At 43.4% G+C, this 22,354-nt stretch overlaps 2 protein-coding genes across 2 annotated transcripts in view; one reads left to right on the top strand and one right to left on the bottom strand.

The window, feature by feature from the left end:
• LOC102243745 (cytochrome P450 2A13-like) overlaps positions 1 to 5,714 on the top strand; it is a 24,287-nt gene extending 18,573 nt beyond the window's left edge. Inside the window, 1 exon segment of the mRNA XM_014541692.1 lies at positions 5,697 to 5,714. Coding sequence (XP_014397178.1) covers positions 5,697 to 5,714 — 18 coding nt within the window.
• Positions 5,715 to 7,744: 2,030 nt separating this feature from the next.
• Positions 7,745 to 22,354, bottom strand: part of LOC102244038 (cytochrome P450 2G1) — a 35,606-nt gene continuing 20,996 nt past the window's right edge. The window contains exons 7-10 of the mRNA XM_005868775.2: positions 13,318 to 13,459; positions 12,624 to 12,805; positions 12,365 to 12,506; positions 7,745 to 10,750 (exon numbers count right to left, since the gene is read on the bottom strand). Coding sequence (XP_005868837.1) covers positions 10,569 to 10,750; positions 12,365 to 12,506; positions 12,624 to 12,805; positions 13,318 to 13,459 — 648 coding nt within the window. The 3' untranslated portion in view covers positions 7,745 to 10,568. The remainder of the gene's footprint in view (positions 10,751 to 12,364; positions 12,507 to 12,623; positions 12,806 to 13,317; positions 13,460 to 22,354) is intronic.

Raw genomic sequence — 22,354 nt, 5'->3', positions numbered from 1 at the left:
ACTAATTCTTTCTTGTGCTTGGTTGAAATCAATCTTAAAGCTCTGTATTGAAATCTTCAGTTCAGGTTATTATATTCTTCAACTCTAGGATTTTTGCCTTGTTTTAAAATGATTTCTATGTCTTTCTTGAACTTCTTATTTGTTCATTCATTGTATTTACTAATTTTGTTTGGTTGTCTTTTTTGTTGTAGTTCACTGAATTTTTAAAAGAGGATTATTTGAGTTATTTGTCAGACAGTTTACAGGAATCCATTTCTTTAGGGTCACTCATTGGATGGAGCTTTATTAGTTTTCTTTGATAGTGTCATATTTTCTTGATTATTCATGATCCTTGTGGCCTTGCATTGGTGTATGCACATTTGCAGGAGTAGGCACCTCTTCTAGCCTTTACAGAATGGCTTAGACAGAAAATCCCTTCACCTATATGCCTTTCTCAAGAGTCTGGGTGGGCCATCTATGGTGTCCATAATGGGTTGGCCACTGGAGCCCTTGGCAGAGAGGTCTGGCACCTTGGTCAACAGGTAGAAAGACATGATGCTTGGATTCATGATGCTGAGATCTGGGTCTGTTTGGCTGTGCCTAGATACAGGATCCATGGGGGCCACCTAGTGCTGAGTCAGGCTGGGGTCCATGGTAAGTCCAATTCTCACCTCACTTTCCCTTCTCCATGGAGAGGTCCCTTTCTCTGCTCTGAGCTTTCTGGGGTGAAGGGGATAATGCAAAACTGTCTTTCATACTCACCTCAATGCATCTTTTCTTATTTCTCTGCCCCACACAGGTGCTGTAACCTCTCACTTAGAATCTAAGGTCTTGTGAAGATATTTTTGTCTGTGGTTAGTTGTTCAAATTGATATTTCTGGGAGGGGACATGTATTGAAAACTCCTATATCACCAACTTACAGAGTTTCTTCAAAGAGGTATTTCCTGGCCACCCTCTTATTCTTCTATTGCAAGCTTTTATTTATGGGTTAATTTGCATTAATTTTCTTCCTTCTGAACCTCTTACTAGAATGTAGTATCTTATTCACTGTCAAATATCCACTGCCTGGAACAGAATGGATACACAGTAAATTATGAATGAACGAATGAGTGAGTAAATGGGTATAATTTTATATAAATTGGAAAATATAAAATGCAGTTTTGGTGTTTAGGTAAATCTATTCACTATGTAATTGTATTTCTTTATCTGAAAGAATATGAGTTTTATAAAATGCCAGGGCTAACCAGCAGACCCTGAGCATCAGATGAATGGATTACTCTGACACAACATTTGCTGTGAAAGAGAGGGCTAAGGGACTGCCTGGCTAAAGGAACCATAGGGCCTTGATTGCGTGATAGTTAGGCTTTTATTGTAGCAGCAGTTTGAGATAAAGTTTATCTTTAAGATAAAATCAGTTGGGTAAGTAATATTGGGAGACACACCTGTTTGTAGTGTCTTTTAAGCAAGGACACCCAGAGATTAAGTATAAGGATTCCAATAAACATATGGGGGTCTGCAGGTTCATAGTCTTGTTTCAAAAGGTCAACGAATAATTAGGGGCACCGCCTAAGTCAGAATTCCGATAAACAGGGCAGGCACCCTTCTGCACACTTCCCTTTTCTTGGAATGTCTTTTTTACAAACTTTCCAGCCAAGTCTTTTGTGCTTCCCAAAAATAAAACTTACAGTAATATTCCTAAGGAAATCTACTATAAGCCCGAGGCATTTCTTTGCCTATATTTAATTTCTATAACATATGAAAAGGGAGGAAATAAAAGTATGGTATTTGTAGAATCCTATATAATAAAGAGGGAATATGCAAATTGACCCTCACTCCACCACGAGGATGGCGGTGCCCACAGCAGAGGTGGGGCGGGGGGCTGGAGGGGCGAGGTTCCGTAACACAAGATGGCTTAGCCCACAGTGGAGATGGGGTTTCCATAACACAAGATGGCTGCACTCACAGTGGAGGCCAAGTTCCTGTAACGAGCCTTAACGGGCAATCAACAGGGACCTGAGCCTGCAACTCCCCAACCTCCCTTTGGGGCTTGACAGAGGACCTCAGGCCATTCCCCTGGCCCTGGTGCCAGGCCAGGGGACCTCAGGCCACTCCCCCACCCAGCAGGGCTTGATGGGAGACCTCAGGACGTGCCCCCCGCCCGGGCACTGGGCCAGGGTGTGTGAGGCTGCAACCCCACCTGGCAGGGCTTGACAGAGGACCTCAAGGTGTGCCCCCGGCCTGGTGGGACTTGATGGGGGACCTCAGGCCATGCCCCTTGCCCCAGCACTGGGCCAGGGGACCTCAGGCCACAACCCCGCCCTGGCACTGGGCCAGGGGACCTGAGGCTGCACCACCTGCCTGGCTGGGCTTGACAGCAACAGGGACCTGAGCCTGCAACTCCCCAACCTCCCTTTGGGGCTTGACAGAGGACCTCAGGCCATTCCCCTGGCCCTGGTGCCAGGCCAGGGGACCTCAGGCCACTCCCCCACCCAGCAGGGCTTGATGGGAGACCTCAGGACGTGCCCCCCGCCCGGGCACTGGGCCAGGGTGTGTGAGGCTGCAACCCCACCTGGTAGGGCTTGACAGGGGACCTCAAGGTGTGCCCCCGGCCTGGTGGGGCTTGATGGGGGACCTCAGGCCATGCCCCTTGCCCCAGCACTGGGCCAGGGGACTTCAGGTCACAACCCTGCCCTGGCACTGGGCCGGGGGACCTGAGGCTGAACCACCTGCCTGGCTGGGCTTGACAGGGGACCTCAGGCCACACCCCCTTCCCAGGGGGGCTTGATGGGGGACCTCAGGCTGTGCCCCCTGTCCTGGCACTGGGCGAGGGGACCTGAGGCTGCAACCCCACCCTGGCTCTGGGCCATGGGACATGAGGCCGCACCCCCCACCTGGTGTGGATTGACGGGGGATCTCAAGGTGGGCCCCCTGCCTCGGTGCTGAGCTGGGGGACCTCAGGCTGCGCCCCCCCACCCAGCAGGGCTTGATAGGGGACCTGAGGCTGTGCCACCCTCCCAGCACTGGGCCAGGGGGTCTGAGGCTGCTCCCCACCTGGTGGGGTTTGATGGGGGAACCTCAGACCATGCCCCCCACCTGGTGGGGCTTGACAGGGGACCTCAGGCTGCACCCCCTGCCTGGTGCCAGGCCAGGGGACCTAAGGCAGCAACCCCACCTGGCAGGGCTTGACAAGGGTGGGACCAGACAGGTCTGGATCTAGCCCAATGGGGATGGGGACGGCCTGGTCTGGGTCTCGCGCGATTTCAAGGTGCACATGGGTGGGTGGGGACTTGACTCTGGGTCACATGGTGTGCCCGACTGACAGGAAGAAGATTTTCATATACATTTTACTAATTTTCTTTCATCTCTGACACTTCTATTATAGAGAAAAGGCAAATAGCAATATTAAAATATTTCCTCTAATTAAGCCCCTTTTAATGTGCACGAATTTCATGCACCGGGACACTAGTTTTTATATATTGCTCTCTGTTCTGAGAATACATGATACATATTGGCTTTTTCATTATATTTCTTCTAGAGCAGCTATTATTTAATAGGAAAATAGAGCATCCCACATATGTAATTTAAAATTTATTTTTAAATTTACATATAGGGAAATCCATTTTTTGGCATGCAGTTTTATGCGTTTTGGCAAATGCATAAAGCCATGTAATTACCATCACAATCAAGATAGACAGCAGTTATATCACTCCCCCAAATTCTGTCTTCCACACCCTTTGTAGTCAAATTCTCTTCTTACTCCCTATCCCAGGCAACCACACATCCATTTACTGCTCCTATTATTTTTCCTTCTCTGTAATTTTATATAGTGAGGGTCTGGGTCTCGCGCGATTTCAAGGTGCACATGGGTGGGTGGGGACTTGACTCTGGGTCACATGGTGTGCCCGACTGACAGGAAGAAGATTTTCATATACATTTTACTAATTTTCTTTCATCTCTGACACTTCTATTAGAGAGAAAAGGCAAATAGCAATATTAAAATATTTCCTCTAATTAAGCCCCTTTTAATGTGCACGAATTTCATGCACCGGGACACTAGTTTTTATATATTGCTCTCTGTTCTGAGAATACATGATACATATTGGCTTTTTCATTATATTTCTTCTAGAGCAGCTATTATTTAATAGGAAAATAGAGCATCCCACATATGTAATTTAAAATTTATTTTTAAATTTACATATAGGGAAATCCATTTTTTGGCATGCAGTTTTATGCGTTTTGGCAAATGCATAAAGCCATGTAATTACCATCACAATCAAGATAGACAGCAATTATATCACTCCCCAAAATTCTGTCTTCCACACCCTTTGTAGTCAAATTCTCTTCTTACTCCCAATCCCAGGCAACCACACATCCATTTACTGCTCCTATTATTTTTCCTTCTCTGTAATTTTATATAGTGAAAGCATAGTGTATGAAGCTTTTGAGTCTGGATTTTTTCACATAGCATACTGTATCCATTTCATAACGTGTATCAGTACTTCATTTCTTCTTTATTGCTCAGTAGTATTCTATTATATAGATATATTGAAGTCCATTCACCAATTGAAGGACATTTGGATTGTGTACGGTTTATGGCAATTAAAAATAAAGTTGCACCCTGGCTGGAGTGGATTGAGCATTTTCCATGTACTGCAAGGTTGCTGGTTCAATTCCTAGTAAGGACACACACCCAGATTGCCGGCTTGATCCCCAGTAGGGGGTGTGCAGGAGTCAACTGGTTGATATTTTGCTTTCATATTAATGTTTCTCTCTCTTTCTCCCTCTCTCTCCCTCTCTCTCTAAAATTCAATTGAAAAATAAAGTTGCTATAAACATCAGTATACTGGTTTTTGTGTATGGTTAGTTTTTCAAATTGATATTTATGGGAAGGGACAAGTACTAGAAACTCCTGTACAACCATCTTTCAGAGTTTCTTTCAAGAAGTGTTTTCATTTGTCTTGTGCAAATACTTACCAGGGGGATTGCTGGGTCATTTGATAAGTGTATGTTTAACTTTATAAGAATCTGCCAAACTCTTTTCCAGAGTGTCTATACTACTATCTTCCTCCTCCCTCAGCCAAAACGAGGAAGGAAAATTTGTAATTAGGGGTCATTGAAGTCACTTATTTCAGTGGTTAAAAAGAGACTCTTGATAACTTGTCTGTTGTGAGCAGTGGAGTGGTCATCATCCTCCTTTAATGAGGAATTTGTTTTCCATACCCCTCTTACATTGGGAGGGACTCTCCAATGTTCAGACCCTTGAGACCAAGGGAAGAAACCCAGCAGCAGAGAACTAAGAAAATTGTGCAATTAACATCCAATTTTACTTGATATTATACTAAGTAGAAAATGAAGGAGACTTCATTGAAACATTTTTTAGTAATGTCTTTCTCAAGTTCTGAGGTTTTTTTTATTGAAGGAAAAGTACCTATTTATTCACAGCTTGGTAAGAAAGATGGAGTCTTCTGTCATGTTTGTCCAAATATTTCAAGAAGGCAGTTTTGTAACACAAATATTTCACTAGAAATTATTATGTCTAAATTTTAATTTTAACTTTTTATTAATTGCATAGCATCTCATTGTGTGATATACCATTCCCCAATAGATGGATGTTGGGAAAGGCTGTCTTATGTGTAGGGTCTTTCCAACCCTGCTTGGCCACAGAAGAAAGATTCTTGAACACTTCCTTACCAAGAGATAAAAAGCTCACACAAAGCCTGTGCTGGGCATCTAATCTTGGATAGAAATACCTTTTGCTGTTTAAGCTCAACACGCCTTTGAGCACACCTTTGTTCTGCTTGAGGATGTTTATCATATGGTGCCTACTATAACTGTCCCCATGGGGAGGGAATGTGATCTTTCCATATGTGGTCTTTCCAATGTGTGTCAACAAGAGATGTAAACTATAGGTGAATTGCCCTGCATTGGCTACTAGGAGACACCTGTTATCCATAGGGGACAATGGGCATTATTGAAGCTGATCTTGATCTGCCTCTTGTCTGTGTAAGTAGTGTTGCTTCATCCAGTGCTTGACTAGACTGTGTTTTCCTTGGTGACTCTGAAACCAAGACGCAATGGCTAGAACTATTTGGCCTTCTACTCCTGGGGTTGGTACAGTGATGGTCTTTATGGTCCTCCAGATAGGTGAAGTCCTTCCCTGGGACTGATAACCTATGCATGCTGTTCTGCTCCACAATGGACATATGGTTATTTACTTTATCTTTATAAGCATTGTTGAAACGAATATCCTTGTGTTTCCATCTTTGCACATTTTTTTTCGAAGTGCAATTGTTGCGTCAAAAGGTATGTACAAAGAAGATTGTTTCTATAACTAGAGATAGTTGGATAACTCATAAAAGAAAGATTAGAAAGATTTTGACTTCATATGAATTAATTTCATGTTTAAAAAATCCCAAGTCTAAACCAAACACATCATGAGAATCTCTTTACCCAATACACAAAATAAGGGTAAGCATCTTCATTGTATTATAGAAGCGATGAGAAAAATTTTGAATGTAGAGTAGGTACATGGACCAAGGAGGTGATCAACAATTAATAAAAGTAGAAATGCAAAGGATAAACACATGTGTCCTCTCATTACTAATCAAAGCAATAAAAATTTACACCGTAGTATATCATCTTTCTTTCTTTTTAAAAAATTTGATTTCAGAGAGACACGGAGGGGGAGAGAGAGGGGGAGAGAGAGAGAGAGATCCATTGGCAGCTTCCCGTACACACCCCAACTGGGGATTGCACCAGAAACCCTGACTGGGAATCAAATCCAACACCTTTTGGTGGGACAACACTCTGACTGAGTCACCCACCCTGGGCAGTGTTTCACTCTTTTTGCTCATTGAAGTCACAGAATTAGAAAAGAATGACAATATGTATGTCTTGTGGGGGGACCAGTGAGAAATTCTGATAAGGGGAATGCTGAAACCTCTAAGGTAGTGGTTCTCAACCTTCTGGCCCTTTAAATACAGTTCCTCATGTTGTGACCCAACCATAAAATTATTTTCATTGCTACTTCATAATTGTAATGTTGCTACTGTTATGAATCGTAATGTAAATATCTGATATGCAGGATGGTCTTAGGTGACCCCTGTGAAAGGGTCGTTTGACTGCCAAAGGGGTCACGACCCACAGGTTGAGAACCGCTGCGTGAGACAGATATTATATAGAGAGAGCCTTGCATACACTTCACAGTTAAAAGATATTCGCCTGGTCCATGTGGCTCAGTGGTTGAGCATCAACCTATGAACCAGGTGGTCACGCCCTGGTTCAATTCCCAGTCAGGGCACATACCCGGGTAGCCGGCTTGATCCTCAGTGGGGGGTGTGCAGGAGGCATCCATTTTCTCTCATTATTGATGTTGCTATCTCTCTCTCTCCCTTACATCTGAAATTACTAATAATATATTAAAAATAAATTAAAAGATGTTCTGGGTAATCCATAAAGAATTCAGTTTGTTTTTATTGATAGTCCATCCAACTGTCCAAGGGCAGAACACTAACCAGTCTCTAATATCTGCCAGCTCATCAGCAGCCCACTCAAGATAAGGAAACCAAGTTCATAGACCCCAAATTGTGTTTTTTCTCTCTGCCTTTACTGTCTTTCTGTTATGTAAATCTGGTCTTTGCCTTTGTTACAAGAAATCCATTTATTATTGGTTTTCCTAGATACCTGTAATGAAGGAGCTGGGATGAGAGCCCTATGTGATCAGTGATTGGTTCTACTCTGGTCACCTTTGTGTCCTCAGGTCCCTGTTGTGTGTGCAGGACTGAGGACAGGCATGTGTGTTGCATGGCCAGAGATTCTCCTCATGAGTGAAAGTGGAGGGTCTTTGAGGGTCTAGATTGCTTCTGTGCTTTACCGAGAGAGAGATGAGTAATTCTCTTTCCTACTTATGTATTAGACTTGCACATAGGAAAATTTGAAAAAAGATTTTTACAGCTAAGAATGTGTGAAACTGTTGTACCATATACTTGCACATGTGTCAGTAGCTTTGAAAACTGTTTATGGAGAGAACACCCAGACTTAAACGATGTGTATTTGTATGTTTGTGTCTGCGGCAGGCACGAAGATGTGACACCCAGCTCTCCCTTCAGTAAAGAACTTGCCATTCAGCTGTAAGGAGAGCCCTGAACGGACAGCCTCCAGCTGTAGCACCTTCTGGATGGTGCAGAACCCATGCTCTTCCTAGGAAGCCCCAGCCAGCAACTGAGAACGGCTGGGATCCAATGCATGACCACTTCTTGCCCAACATGAGACACCCCAACAGCAATCTTCAATCTAAATGTACTTTTTTGATATAATGAGACTCTATTAACTTTGCATGGAGATCTGGGTATCTCCTTGCCCAGTCTTCCTTCATCTCTTCTTTCCTTTCATGGGTGTTACATCTGCATCCTGGTCTGAAGATGTCCTGATTCAATCTATTTCGGCCCACTCTCGTCTTTCACAGGCATTATCCTTCCATGAAATGCTTGTTCTCCAAACTCTACCTCAGTCTCTGCATCCCAGAAGATCCAATGGACATGTTGTGTATAATGGCATTTGTTGTTTCTCATCTATCCATTCTCAACATCCCTTCCAATTTCGGGAAGTCTGCTATTGTGAGATTCTTGACCAGGGGTAAGGCTTGGCCTCCCACCGCAGCAACAGAAGGGGCATTTATTCTTCCTCACTGCACCCTGAATCCCAAGGCCTTAATATGTGATTAATTGGATAGTTCTGCCTGGGAATTTGAATATTGAGAAAGTAACATAAAACACAAATACAACTATGAAGTTGTCCACAGTGGAAACAATGGGTCAAGAGTCCCCTAGCAGTGGTGTTCGGTGCCCAGAGTTGCAGGAGTTGGGGGAGGAGAAGGTGAAATGCGACTAGCCAGTGCGTCTGGCTGTGACCTTGATTGGAGTTTTCCAACACAGCTTCTTGTTTTTCCTACTCATATTTTGAGCCTGTATTTCCAGAATTCACAAAACAATATGAACTTACTGATGACTTTACAGTAACCAGCAACCTTATGTACTTAAGTAGCTAAAGCCCATTCATATTCCCTAAAAATATAAATCTAACTGGTATGGGGGTTCATGGGCCTGGAAGGTGTGAGGCTGAGAGATTCTGAAAGATGTTGTCTTATCTCTGACCCTCTTTTTCTTCCACTCCACATCCAAGTCATCAGTAAACCCTGTTGACTCGGTCTTCACAACAGATTTCAAATCCACTCACTTCTCCCCACCTACACAAGTGGTATCTCTGCTACCCTCTCCCTCAATCTATTCTCCATGCAGCAGCTAGAGCTTGCCTTTTAAAATATGTCAGCATATGCCACCCTGTGTTTACAAAGATCCCCCCATCTCAGGATAAAAGCCAAAGTTCTCAAGAAGGCCCACAAGGCTCCACCCAATATGGCCCTTTAACTTTGTACCCTCATCCTATTTACTCCTATACTTTCCCTTTCTCCCTCACTCCAGCCATATGTGTCTCCTTGAGGAATCCTGAACCCACAGGCAGCCTCCTGCATTCCACCTCTGCTGATTTTAATCTCTCTGCCAGGAACATCCCTTCCCAGATATCTGTATGAATTGCTGCTCCACTGCCTTGTGAGACCAGCCCTGATCACCCATTTACAGTCCCAATCTTGGAATCATTGCTGTTTTAGCATACCACATCATTTACTCATTATGTTTATTCTTAATTGTCTACCTCTCCCACTGCAGTGAAACTCCATGAGGGCAGGGGTTTTAGTCTGTTTTGTTCACTGATGGATCCCAAGTACCTGAAGAGTGTGCTGGTCACATTGGGTATTTGATAAATATTTCTTGAATAAAATAAAATATAAGGGAAGACTTTCATAAGCTGAGCAAGTTGATGGAGTTTGGAAATGAAATACAAGTCGGAGATGGCTGGACTGTTCTTCCAAATAGAGTGGGGAGAATTTGGAATAAAAGCTGTGGTAGAAATTCCTTCTAAACTAGGAAAGCAGGTTTAGGAGGAGAGATAATTGATGTGGGGAGGGGCAATAAGCCAAAAGATGGTTGAGAATGGAGTGTTACACAGGGTGGCCCCACCCAATGGGAAATCTCTGGTGGGCTATAAGTCACAAGTGTGTCTACATGGTTATCTTAAGTTGTTTTCTATGCCCTGCAGTGATGTAACATAGAACACACAGTAAGTCAGCTACACAGAACAACCTTGATATACCTGCTATTTTAATTTTATTTTGTAAGAGAGGATAATTAGGAAGAAAGTGTGAACTGCATTTGGGTCAATATCAGTGTGCACACACAAAGGGACAGCATAAAGGCAGAGAATCGACAACAAGAATTTGGTGGAGACAGAAAGCCTAGGCAGAGGTGAACAGGAGAATGCAAATTCTCCAGGTTGTTGCTGAAAGGTTGGACAGGGCCTGGCTTTTCTAGAAGATAAGCAGCTCTATATTTTCAAGTGACCCTCACTGACCTGTGGCCCCACGACAGTAGCACCTTCTCTTAGGGTTGTTGAGAGATTTTAAGGAGATGGGGGTGGATGCCCCTGTATACTTGGGCAGAGCTCTCCATGGTTCCTTTTGCGTAGGGGGCGCTCAGCGGGCTACCAGGCAGAGCTCATAGGTTGGGGGAATGTTGCCAAAGCCTGAGATCTTGGGGGTGATATCGATGTCAGCAGGTGGCACCAGCGGGCGAAGGGAGAAGTTCTGAAGGATGGAGGTGAAGTAGAGGAAGAGTTCCATTCGGGCCATGGCCTCGCCCAGGCAGATGCGCTTTCCTGTGAGCACATTGGAGGAAGGGAAGGTCAGTCACACTTGCACTGGGATAAGTGGGGTCATGGGGAGCCTTCTGACTCCACCACTCACCTGAGTCTCAGCTACTTCCTCAGCATCTCTGGGGTCATAATAACACTCACTTCATAGGGTTATTATAAGACTCAGCGAGTTTCTAGTTTAGTGCTCAGCTAGGATCTGTCACTCAATATGTGGCAGCTACTTCTCTGTTGGCTTGGCTTCCATCATAATCCAAGATGGAATGGCTGTAAAGGAACTTTGAATATGAAGATTCTGTGCATTTTAATTTCTCAAATGTTTATCAGAAGCCTAATTGGTGCTAGATACTGGTGAGGGGGCTACAAATGAAATGGAGATTAATCTCCATTTTGCGGCAGCTGAAGTACTGCACCATTTATAAGTGAGTGGTGGGAGTCCTGTTTCCTAACCACTGCCCTGACTCCAGGTGCCATGCAACTTACACATAAAGTGTCATAAGATTTATGCCAAGGGTGGGCAATCCGCTGCCCATGGAGAAAGTCCACACTGCTGCTTGTTTGTACGACCTTCAAATTACAAATGCTTTTTAACATTTTAAAATGGTTGAGCAATATCAAAAGAAAAATTTTTTATGACATATGAAAGTTAAATTGAAATATCAATGACCATTAAAAAAATGTCTTGCTTTTTTAATGGGTGGCTCAGTGGTTGAACATCGACCTATGGACCAGGAGGTCACAGTTTGATTACCAGTCAGAGCACATGCCTGGGTTGCAAGAGTGGTGTGTGAAGGAGGCAGTTGATCAATGATTCTCTCTTGTCATTGATGTTTCTCTCTCTCTCTCTCCCTCTCTCTCTTCCTCTCTAAAATCAATACAAATATTTTTTAAAAGGCCTTCAAGGAACTGAGACACTTCCCTTTATTTATATGTTGGCTATGCATCACTTTTGTACTACAGTAGCAGAAATGAGGGGTTACAACAAAGAATGTATGCCCTGCAAAACCTAAAATATTTATCATCTGGTCCTTCCTGTGAAGGAAAGGCTAGCTAACCCTGCTTAATGCTTTCACTGTTGTAATTTTATTTTTCTAATAATCAGAGTCAATGGTTCTAATATTCCATGATTTTGGGATTCTAGGATTTTATGGTCCCAACTATGGTTTAGGCCAGTGATGGCGAACCTTTTGAGCTCGGCGTGTCAGCATTTTGAAAGACCCTAACTTAACTCTGGTGCCGTGTCACATATAGAAATTTTTTGATATTTGCAACCATAGTAAAACACAGACTTATATTTTTGATATTTATTTTATATATTTAAATGCCATTTAACAAAGAAAAATCAACCAAAGAAATGAGTTCGCGTGTCACCTCTGACACGCGTGTCATAGGTTCGCCATCACTGGTTTAGGCAGTCGCCAACCTTTTGGACCTCACGGACTACCAGTTGGCAACCACTGCTCCAAAGGCTTCCTTAAACCAGTGGTTGCCAACCTTTCGGACCTCATGGACCACCAGTGGCACTGAACTTCCTTTTCAGACCTGAACCTCAAATACAGACCAATGTTTGGGGGAAGTATCAAACATGTTCCTGGGAGAACTCAGACCATAGGAACCTACCAGAAGAAAAAGGCACAAAGGCTTCATTCTTCTTGAAGTGGCCCTGCTCATCCAAGAAGTGTTGAGGATAGAAGGCATCTGGGTAGCGGAAGTATTTGGGGTCTTTGAGGACGGAGCCAAGCAGAGGAAACACATCAGTGCCCTGGAGTGAAAATGGGGGCATTTAAGAGAAATCAGTGTTTGAGTATGGGGTAAGAAACCAGGAGGAGAGAGGGGTGCAAATGAAGGGACCAGGGGTACCAATAAGGGTGCACTCCACCTTGGGCAGAAGGTAGCCTCGGAAATGAGTGTCCCGAGTGACACTGTGGGGATATCCCAGGGGTGCGATCACTCTCTGTATCTCATGTATTACAGCATCTGTGTAGGGCATCTTGACTCGGTCATCCACACTTGGGACTCGGTGTGGTCCTATCACATGGTTAATCTCTTCACAGATCTTGGCTGGAAAAAGTCAGAATTCATAATAGAGAAAGCCACAGGGATTACACAAAATCCATTATGTAAATAACCAGGAGAAGGAAAGTGTCCAATAACTATTTGGTTATTTAAATTAGTAAATTCAAGCTGGACAATGAAGGTGAGGCTAAAAAAGTTGAGTGGCTATGGGTTAACCTCTCCCATCACCTCCACCAGGAGAAAACTATTGGCTTGTTTTTAACTGTGTTGGAAGGTAGAGAGGTAAAGTTGGCCTTTTTTCTTAAGCAAAATGACTTATTCGTGTACAGTTACCCAATTGACTAGATTACTGCATGTTGGAAATGAACTTTATTTGAATCAGACACCAAGTATGTTATATTAAGTAGCCTTCTTGTGCTGAGAATGTGAGATTCCATATTCATTATATCTTGTGGTTCAAAACGTCTCAGGTAGTGTGTCTCTAAGTTTTTAAGAGTATGTCTTCCTTCCTGTTGGGAGGGGGAGATATCAGGAGAGAAGATCCAGGGGACCCTCACCTTCCACCTCAGGATGCTTCATTAGCAGCAGGAATCCATAGTAGAGGGTGCCGCTCACTGAGTCTGTGGCAGCAAAGAGTAGGTTGAGAGTGGTGATGATCAAGTTCTTAAGGTTGAATTCCGTGTAGGCCTTATTTTTCTCCTGAAAGGGAGGAGAGCAGCAAACATCTTTTGTTTTTCTCGGTATTTCCTCCTGTGCTCAGGAAAGGACTTTTTGAAAAGACAATAGGTGGGTAAAGTGACTGAGTGTTGGGAAAGGATGTTCCAGGCAGAGGATTTAGCTAGAGCAAACATCCTGAAGTAGGGAGCATGTCTGCTGTATTAGAGGAGCAGCAAGAAGGAGGCCAGTGGCTGGAGTGAAGTGAACAATAGGGAGAATGGGAGGAGTAGAAAGTAGAATGCCCTGGAAAATTTGAAAATTGCAGGGCAGTAAAAGAGTATATAATTCTAAGTTTCCAAGTGCTAAGGTTCTAGTATGTAGAAATATAAATTTCTAAAAATATAACATTTTAAGATTCTATGATGAGCAGTATTAAGCTTCTAAATTTCTAAACACATAGACTTTTAAGTTTCTCAAATTCTGTGACTCTGAAATTGTCATTCTACTTTAGTTTTAAGTCCCTGGCATCTTTTTAAAGCTTAACAATGAAACAGAATGAAGAGTGCAGAAATAAATCCATGCATATTTGGGCAGTTAATTTATGACAAAAGACTAAAAAATATACATTAGGGGAAGGATGGTCTGTTCAATAAATGGCGTTGGGAAAACTGGACAGCCACACAAAGGAATAAAACTGGACCGTTATTTTATAAAATACACAAAAACTAACTCAAAGTGGATTAGAGACTTGAACATAAGGCCTGAAACCTTAAAACTTCTTGTAGAAAACATGGGTGGTAAACTCACTGATGTCAGTCTTGGGCAATGGTATTTTTTAAAAATTTGACACCAAAAAGGCAACAAAAACAAAAATAGACAAGTGGAACTATATTCAACTAAAAAGCTTCTGCACAGCAAAGGAAAAGCATCAGCAAAATGAAAACGGTAACATATTGAATGGGAGAAAATATTTGCAATTCATATATCTGATAAAGAGTAACACCCCACATTTATAAGGAACTCGTGCAACTCAGTAGAAAAAAAAACCCCAAACAATTTGATTTCAAAAATAGGCAGGGATCCTGAATAGAAGATTTCCAAAAGAAGACATAGATGGCCCACATATGCTGAAAAGATGCTCAACATTACTGATCATCAGAGGAATGCAATCAAAACCACAATGAGGTATCACCTCACACCTGTTAGAATGGCTATTATAAAAAAAAACAAGTAATAACGAGTATTGCTGAGGAAATGGAGAAAAAGGACCCCGCCCTCCCCCACCCCATGTACTGTTGGTGGAAATGTAAATTAGAGGCAGCCACAATAGAAAACAGTATGGAGGTTTCTCAAAAAATTTAAAATAAGCTACCATATAATCTAGTTATTCCGTTTTTGTTTATTTATCCAAAGGACACAAAACCACTCATTTGAAAAGATGTCTGCATTCTTATGTTCATTGCAGCAGTATTTATAATAGCCAAAACATGGAAGCAACCTAAGTGTCCACTGATGGATGAAGGACAAAGAAGATGTGACATCCTATATAATAAAAGGCTAATATGCAAATTGACCAAACGGCAAAACGACTGGTCGCTATGATGTGCACTGACTACCAGGGGGCAGATGCTCAACACAGGATCTGCTCCCTAGTGGTCAGTGCACTCCCACAGAGGGAGCACCACTCAGCCAGAAGCCCTGAGCCAGGCTCATGCTGGCAAGCACAGTGGTGGTGGAGGGACCCTCTCCTGCCTCCGCTGCAGGTGGGCAGTAAGGAGCGAGAGGTCCTGGACTGCGAGGGCACAGGCTTGGCTGAAGGGACCTCCTCCCCACCAACCCACCCCCGTGCACAAAATTTTATGCACCAGGCCTCTAGTTTATATATAATGGAATATTATTTAGAAATAAAAAAGAAAAAATCTTGCCATTATGCTAAGTGAAATAAATCAGACAGAGAAAGACAAATACTATATGATCTCAACTATATGTAGAGTTTAACAAATAAACAAATAAAAAACAAGCAAGCTTATATATACAGAGAAGAGATTGATGGTTGCCAGGGACAGGGGGAGAGAGACAGACAAAATGGTGAAGTGATTCAAAATATGTAAATTTTAGTTATAAAATCAATAAGTCATGGGGATGTAATGTACACCATGGTGACTATAGTTAATAATACTGTATTGTATATCTGAAAGTCGCTAAGAGAGTAAATATTTTTTAAATTCAATTTATTGGGGAGCATTGGTTAATAAAATTATATAGGTTTCAAGTATACAATTCTGTACTACATCATGTGTATATCACATTTGGTGTTTACCACTCAGTCAAACCTCTTTCCATTACCATGTATTTGACCTCCTTTATCCTTTGCTACCTCCCTTTCACCCCGCTTCCTGCTGGTAACCACTAACCACACTGATGTCAGTGTCTACGAGGTTTTGTTTGTCTTGTTTGTTCATTTGTTGTTTTCAGCTTTATATCTCACATATCAATGAAACCATATGTGACTTTTTCTGACTGACTTATTTTGCTTAGCATGATATTCTCAAGATCCACCCAAGTTGTCACAAATGGAAGTATTCCATTATATAGTATATGTACCACATCTTCTTCATCCAGTCATCTATTTGAAGGACCCTTTGGTTGTTTCCATGTCTTGGCCACTGTGAATAATGCTGCAATGGACATAGATGTACATATATCTTTATGAATAAATGTTTTCAAAATTTTGGGTTATATACCCAAAAGAGGGGTTGCTGGGTCATATGGTAACTCTATTCTTTTTTTTTTGCATATCAGAAATGCAGTTTTATTTTTATTTGAAAACAACTTAAATTTTTAGACAAATGATTTTAGTACATAAATTTGTTTTTGTTTTTGTACAGAATATAAAGATTCCCCTCATTGATCTTCCATGTGAAGGGCATTACAAGCCTGAAAGGATACATTCTGCACACAAGTGTGTATCTGGTGTGCAGGGTGCTGGCAACCAGCGGTGCAGTGCTCCTACACATAAGTTAGGTCAAGGACATCACATATTGAAAAGCGGACAAGAGAAATATCCTAGTTAATCAGATTCAAGAAGCAAACATGACACAAAAACTGTGCAGCTGAGACCAGTTCAGTAACTTTAGTCGGGACACTGCGGATTATGCTGGAGTAACAGGTGTGTGAGGTGATAGTGTGCAGCACATTAAACAGCAAGGAAGAGCTATTATATAGAAAGGCTGGAATGAGGGTTTTCACGAAAGCAAATTAACTTCTTGTCAACTGCCAAAGCAAAACAAAACAGAGCAGAGCGCACGAGTGTTAGTATACTGCAGGCATGTTAGACCAGTTTCTGTGCAGCATGCTAAGTTAGTTAGAACTTCTTCACTGGCACATACAATCATTCATAGTCACGGAAAGTTTTTTTTGCCATTTCTGGGCAAATTTCAGGCATGTCGTATTTTAGATGAAGTATAGCTTTTATCTACTATTTTATCCTGTAAAAACATGTGAAAACAACGTTCATTCTGTGCCAGAGGATGACCAGTGACCTTGTTTATAAACTGCTCCAGCCCTTGCTTTCTTTCTTCAATGAAATTGTCATCAAATATTCCATCATCTCCTCTAAAAGGAAGTTGACGCAAAAATGCTTTCCCAGGGAGTGGGGAAACTACAACCTTGCTCTCTTGTTCTAATTCACTTCGCAGCCATTCAAGTCACTGTATCTTCTTCTAACTGTACATTCCTTCAGGTTGAAAATAGGCAGGTTATATACAAATTATATTTGAATTTAAAAAATATAATTTAATGAAAAAAAGAGAAAGTTTTGAGATTTGACAGTGACATCCACAATATGGCAGTAGAAACCCTGGATTTCTCTTCCCTCCACAGGTACACTAATTCAACACTGACATAGGAATCAATTCCTTCCATGAGAAACCCAGAAACTAGCTGAGAAGCTCCTGTACTCTGGGTGAGTGTGCAATCAGTCACATTGAGAATGACAGAAACACCGGAAACACCCTCTTTCCACAATCCCCAATCCTGGCACAGTGCTGTATGATCATGAAGGAACCCTTAGCTCTGAGGATAGATGAACCACACATCTAATGTGCCAACTTTTCTCAATGCTCTCTGGTTTCTATGTCACCTGTCTCAGAGCACTGACTGGGCCTGGCATATGCCAATCCCCTGAGGGTACAGAGAACATACAGTGGTTGAAACTAGCATGCAAGCACTTACCACAGCTCCTCCCGTGGCCAACCAAAGAGTGAGCGGGAGGACAAACAAACTCTAGCTCCCAGTTTCTCCCTGAGAAGGGAGAGAGTTGGACTACATATCTAACACCCCAAATTTTCTGAGTGCTACCTGAGGAACTGGTTTCTGTTTCACCTGTTTCAGAACATTGACTTGGCCCAACATACACTAGTCCTCTAGGGGTTCCAGAGAAAAAATTGAACAAGTGCATGGGTACTCACCACCGCTCCTCCCCCTAGCTCAGCACAGAGAGAGTGGGCAATAAACTCCAGCTCCCAGCTTCTCCCAGAGAGGGAAAGAATTTGATCAGATACCTGACATCATAACATTTAAAAATTTATTTTTAATTATAATTGACGGCAATATTGTATTGGTTTCAGGCGTACAACATCGTGATTCAACATTTATATACCTTACAAATTAATTAACATCCTAATTTTTCTGGCTGCTACCTGAAGGACTGACTTTCATCTCACCTATTTCATAGAACTGTTAGGCCCAGAATAAACTGGTACCTTGGGGGCTACAGAAAACAAAGTGGTGGTTTGAATTCGAATGCCAGCCCTTACCATATCCAGCTCAGCACAGAATGAGCAGGTGATAAATCCCAGCTCTTGGTTTCTTTTAAAGAAGGGAAATACTTGGAGTTGTACATCTAATATTCTGACTTCTCCTGGTCCTATCAGGGATTGGTTTTTATATCACTGGCTTGAATCGTTGATGGGGCCCAGTCAGCACTAGACCCCTGGAGACTATACAGAACACAGTGGCAGTTTTAACAAGTATGTGTGCACTTGCCACAGCTCCTCTCCTTGGCTCAACACAGAGTGGGTGGGAAAAAAACTCCTTGCTCTTCCCTAGAAAGAGAAAGAATTGGATTGCTCATCTGGTATTCCAACTTCTTGGGGAGCTCCAAAAGGGGTTGACTTTTGTTGCATCTGTCTCAGAGCACTGAGGGGACCTGGAAAACTCTAGATGCCTGGGGCTTCTAAGAACAAAGACAGCGGTTTAGAGTAGCATGAAAAGAGTAGTTTTGGAAAACCATAGAGACTCTAGCCAGTTTGATTGGGAAGATCTCTCTGTACAAGCCAATTCATGAAGGCTGGGAGAGTGGTGGTTTTCTCTAATGCGTAGATACCCACACAAAGGGTAAAGAAAAATGAAGACATCCTTTTATGATAAAAAACTCTCAACAAACCAGGAATAGAGGGCTACAACCTCAACTTAATAAAGGCCATCCTATATAATAAAAGGCTAATATGTAGATCGACCAAATGGTGGAACGACCGGTCGCTATGACATGCACTGACCACCAGGAGGAAGATGCTCAATGCAGGAGCTGCCCCATGGTGGTCAGTGACAGCTAGAAGCCCTGAGCCAGGCTCATGCTGGCGAGCGCAGTGGCGGTGGCAGGAGCCTCTCTGCAGAGTGGGCCTAAGTTGGCAGTCGGACATCCCATGAGGGCTCCTGGACTGCAAGAGGGCACAGGCTAGGCTGAGGAACCCTCCCAGTGAACAAAATTTCATGTACCGGGCCTCTAGTCTACACTAATAAAAGAGAAACATGATAATTGGCGTACGACCGCTCCCCTTTTCATTGGCTAATCAGTGAGTATATGCAAATTAACTGTCAGCCAAGATGGCGGCCGGCAGCCAGGCACTGAAGCGAGCAGGGAGGCTTGCTTGCTGCAGACTCCAACGTTCCCCGCCTCACTTGCCAGCCTCTCAGTTGCAACTCTAAGCAACTATATACTATGTTGCAAATAAGAAGCTAAACAAAACCCCAGAAAAGGGCTTCCATTCAGCCGGGCTCGGACCGCAACATTGTATCTATGTTTTCAGCAGCAAGGCCCCAGAGCTAAAGCTGGCCAAAAAAAAAAAAAAAAAGAGAGAAGAAAACAAGGAGCGGTTGGAAGCTTTAGTCACTGGCCAGCCGGAAAACAGCCCTCAGCCCCTCACCCAGACTGGCCAGGCACCCCAGTGGGGACCCCCACCCTGATCCAGGACACCCTTCAGGGCAAACCAGCCAGCCCCTACCCATGCACCAGGCCTCTATTCTATATAGTAAAAGGGTAATATGCCTCCCAGCACCGGGATCAGCGGAGCAGCAAGGCTCCCAGCACCGGGATCAGCGTGACAGGGGGCAGCGCCCAAACCCCCTGATCGCCCTGTGGCTCTGTGAGTGACAGGGGGCGGGGCCACAACCTCCCTATCCGCCCTGCTCTGTTCCTGACGGGAAGGCACCCCAACCCCCTGATTGGCCCTGCTCTGTGAGTGACAGGGGGCAGCACCCCAACCCCCTGATCGGCCCTGCTCTGTGCATGACAGGGGGTGGTGCCACAACCTCCCCATCAACCCTGCCTTGAGTGTTTAAAAGGGGCAGTGCCCCAACCCCCCAATCGGCCCTACCCTGAGCGTGACTGAGGGTGGCATCGCAACCTCCCAATCCGCCCTGCTCTGTGCATGACAGGGGGTGGTGCCACAACCTCCCCATCAACCCTGCCTTGAGTGTTTAAAAGGGGCAGTGCCCCAACCCCCCAATCGGCCCTACCCTGAGCGTGACTGAGGGTGGCATCGCAACCTCCCAATCCGCCCTGCTCTGTGCATGACAGGGGGCGGCGCCCCAACTCCCCAATCGGCCCTGCTCTGAGCCTGACCAGGGGCTGCACTTAGGGATTGGGCCTGCCCTCTGCCACCCGGGAGCAGGCCTAAGCCAGCAGGTCGTTATCTCCCGAGGGGTCCCAGACTGCGAGAGGGCACAGGCTGGGCTGGGGGACCCCCCCTCCCCCGCCCCCCGAGTGCACAAATTTTTGTGCACCGGGCCTCTAGTATATCTATAAAAAGCTTATAGCTAATATCATACACAATGGTGAAAATGGCAAGATTTTCCACTAAGATCAGGAACAAGGCAAGAATGCTCACTCTCATCACTTCTATTCAACAGAGTACAGTCATACTGCAACACAGCCTTTTGAACAACAATGAACTGCATATACGATAATGGTTGCATAAGATTATGGAGCTGAAAATTTCTATTGCTTAGTGGCATTGTAGTAGTTGTAACATCATAGCATAAGACATTGCTCATGTGTTTGTGGTGATGCTAGTGTAAACCTACTGCACTGTCAGTCATAGAAAAGTATAGCAGCCTGAGAGGTGTGGCTCAGTGGTTGAGCTTTGACCTGTGAACCAGGAAGTCACAGTTTGATTCTTGATCAGGGCACATACCTGAGTTGTGGTCTTGATTCCTAGTAGGGGGCGTGCATGAGGCAACTGATCAATGATTCTCTCTCATCATTGATATTTCTATCCCTCTCTCCCTCTCCCTTCCTCCTCTGAAATCAATAAAAACATTAAAAAAAGAAAAGTTTAGCACATACAATATTATGTGCAGTACATACTACTTAATAATGATAATAAACCTCCATGTTACTGTTTTATGTATTTAGCATACTATACTTTTTATCATTACTTTAGAGTATATTGATTGTAAAAGTTTGTATGCTATGTTATACCAGCAGCAGCCTCATATGTCTGGTGTTTACCAAATCTCTTGATTCCATCATTTTATCTTTTGCTGGGTTTAATCTTGTGTTGTTTTATAAATTTAGTGTAGCCTAAGTGTACAGTATTTAAAAAGTCTACAGTGGTGTTACAGTAATGTCCTAGGCCTTCACATTCCCTCACCACTCACTGATTGACTTGCCCAGAGCAACTTCCAGTCCTGCAAGCTCCATTCATGATAGGTGTCCTATACTGGTGTATAATTTTCACCCTTTATACTGTATGTTTACTGTACCTTTTCTATGTTTAGATTCACAAATATTTACCATTGTGTTACATTGGCCTACAGCAGTGGTCGGCAAACTCATTAGTCAACAGAGCCAAATATCAGCAGTACAACGATTGAAATTTCTTTTGAGAGCCAAATTTTTTAAACTTAAACTATCTAGGTAGATACATTGTTATTAACTTAATTAGGGTACTCCTAAGGCTTAGGAAGAGCCACACTCAAGGGGCCAAATAGCCACATGTGGCTAGTGAGCCGCAGTTTGCCAACCACTGGCTGACAGCATTCAGTAATGTGCTGTACAGGTTCATAGCCTACTAGCAATAGGCTATACCATTTAGACTAGGTTATACTATCTAGGTTTGTGTAAGTGCACTCTATGTTGTTTGTGTAATGACAAAATCACCTAATGATGAATTTATCAGAATGTATCCCCATCGTTAAGCAACATATGACTGTATTAGAATCCTAGCCAGAGCAGTTAAGCAAGAAAAAGAAAAGCATTCAAATTGGAAATGAAGAATTAAAATTGTCTTTGCAGATGACATGATCTTATATATAGAAAACTCTTAATACTTCACAAAAATCTGTTAAAACAAATAAATTTAGTAAAGTTTCATGATACAAAATCAACACACAAAAATTAATTGTGTTTTTATATACTAACTAGAGGCCCGGTGCACAAAAATTTGTGCACTTGGGGGGGGAGAGGGGGTCCCCCAGCTCGGCCTGTGCCCTCTCGCAGTCTGGGACCCCTCGGGAGATAATGACCTGCTGGCTTAGGCCTGCTCCCGGGTGGCAGAGGGCAGGCCCAATCCCTAGGTGCAGCCCCTGGTCAGGCTCAGAGCAGGGCCGATTGGGGAGTTGGGGCGCCGCCCCCTGTCATGCACAGAGCAGGGC

Source organism: Myotis brandtii, unplaced genomic scaffold, assembly GCF_000412655.1.
Source record: "Myotis brandtii unplaced genomic scaffold, ASM41265v1 scaffold277, whole genome shotgun sequence".
Taxonomy (NCBI): Eukaryota; Metazoa; Chordata; class Mammalia; order Chiroptera; family Vespertilionidae; genus Myotis; species Myotis brandtii.
Note: the sequence above shows the minus strand (reverse complement) of the source record. Positions and strands in the feature narration are given on the sequence as shown.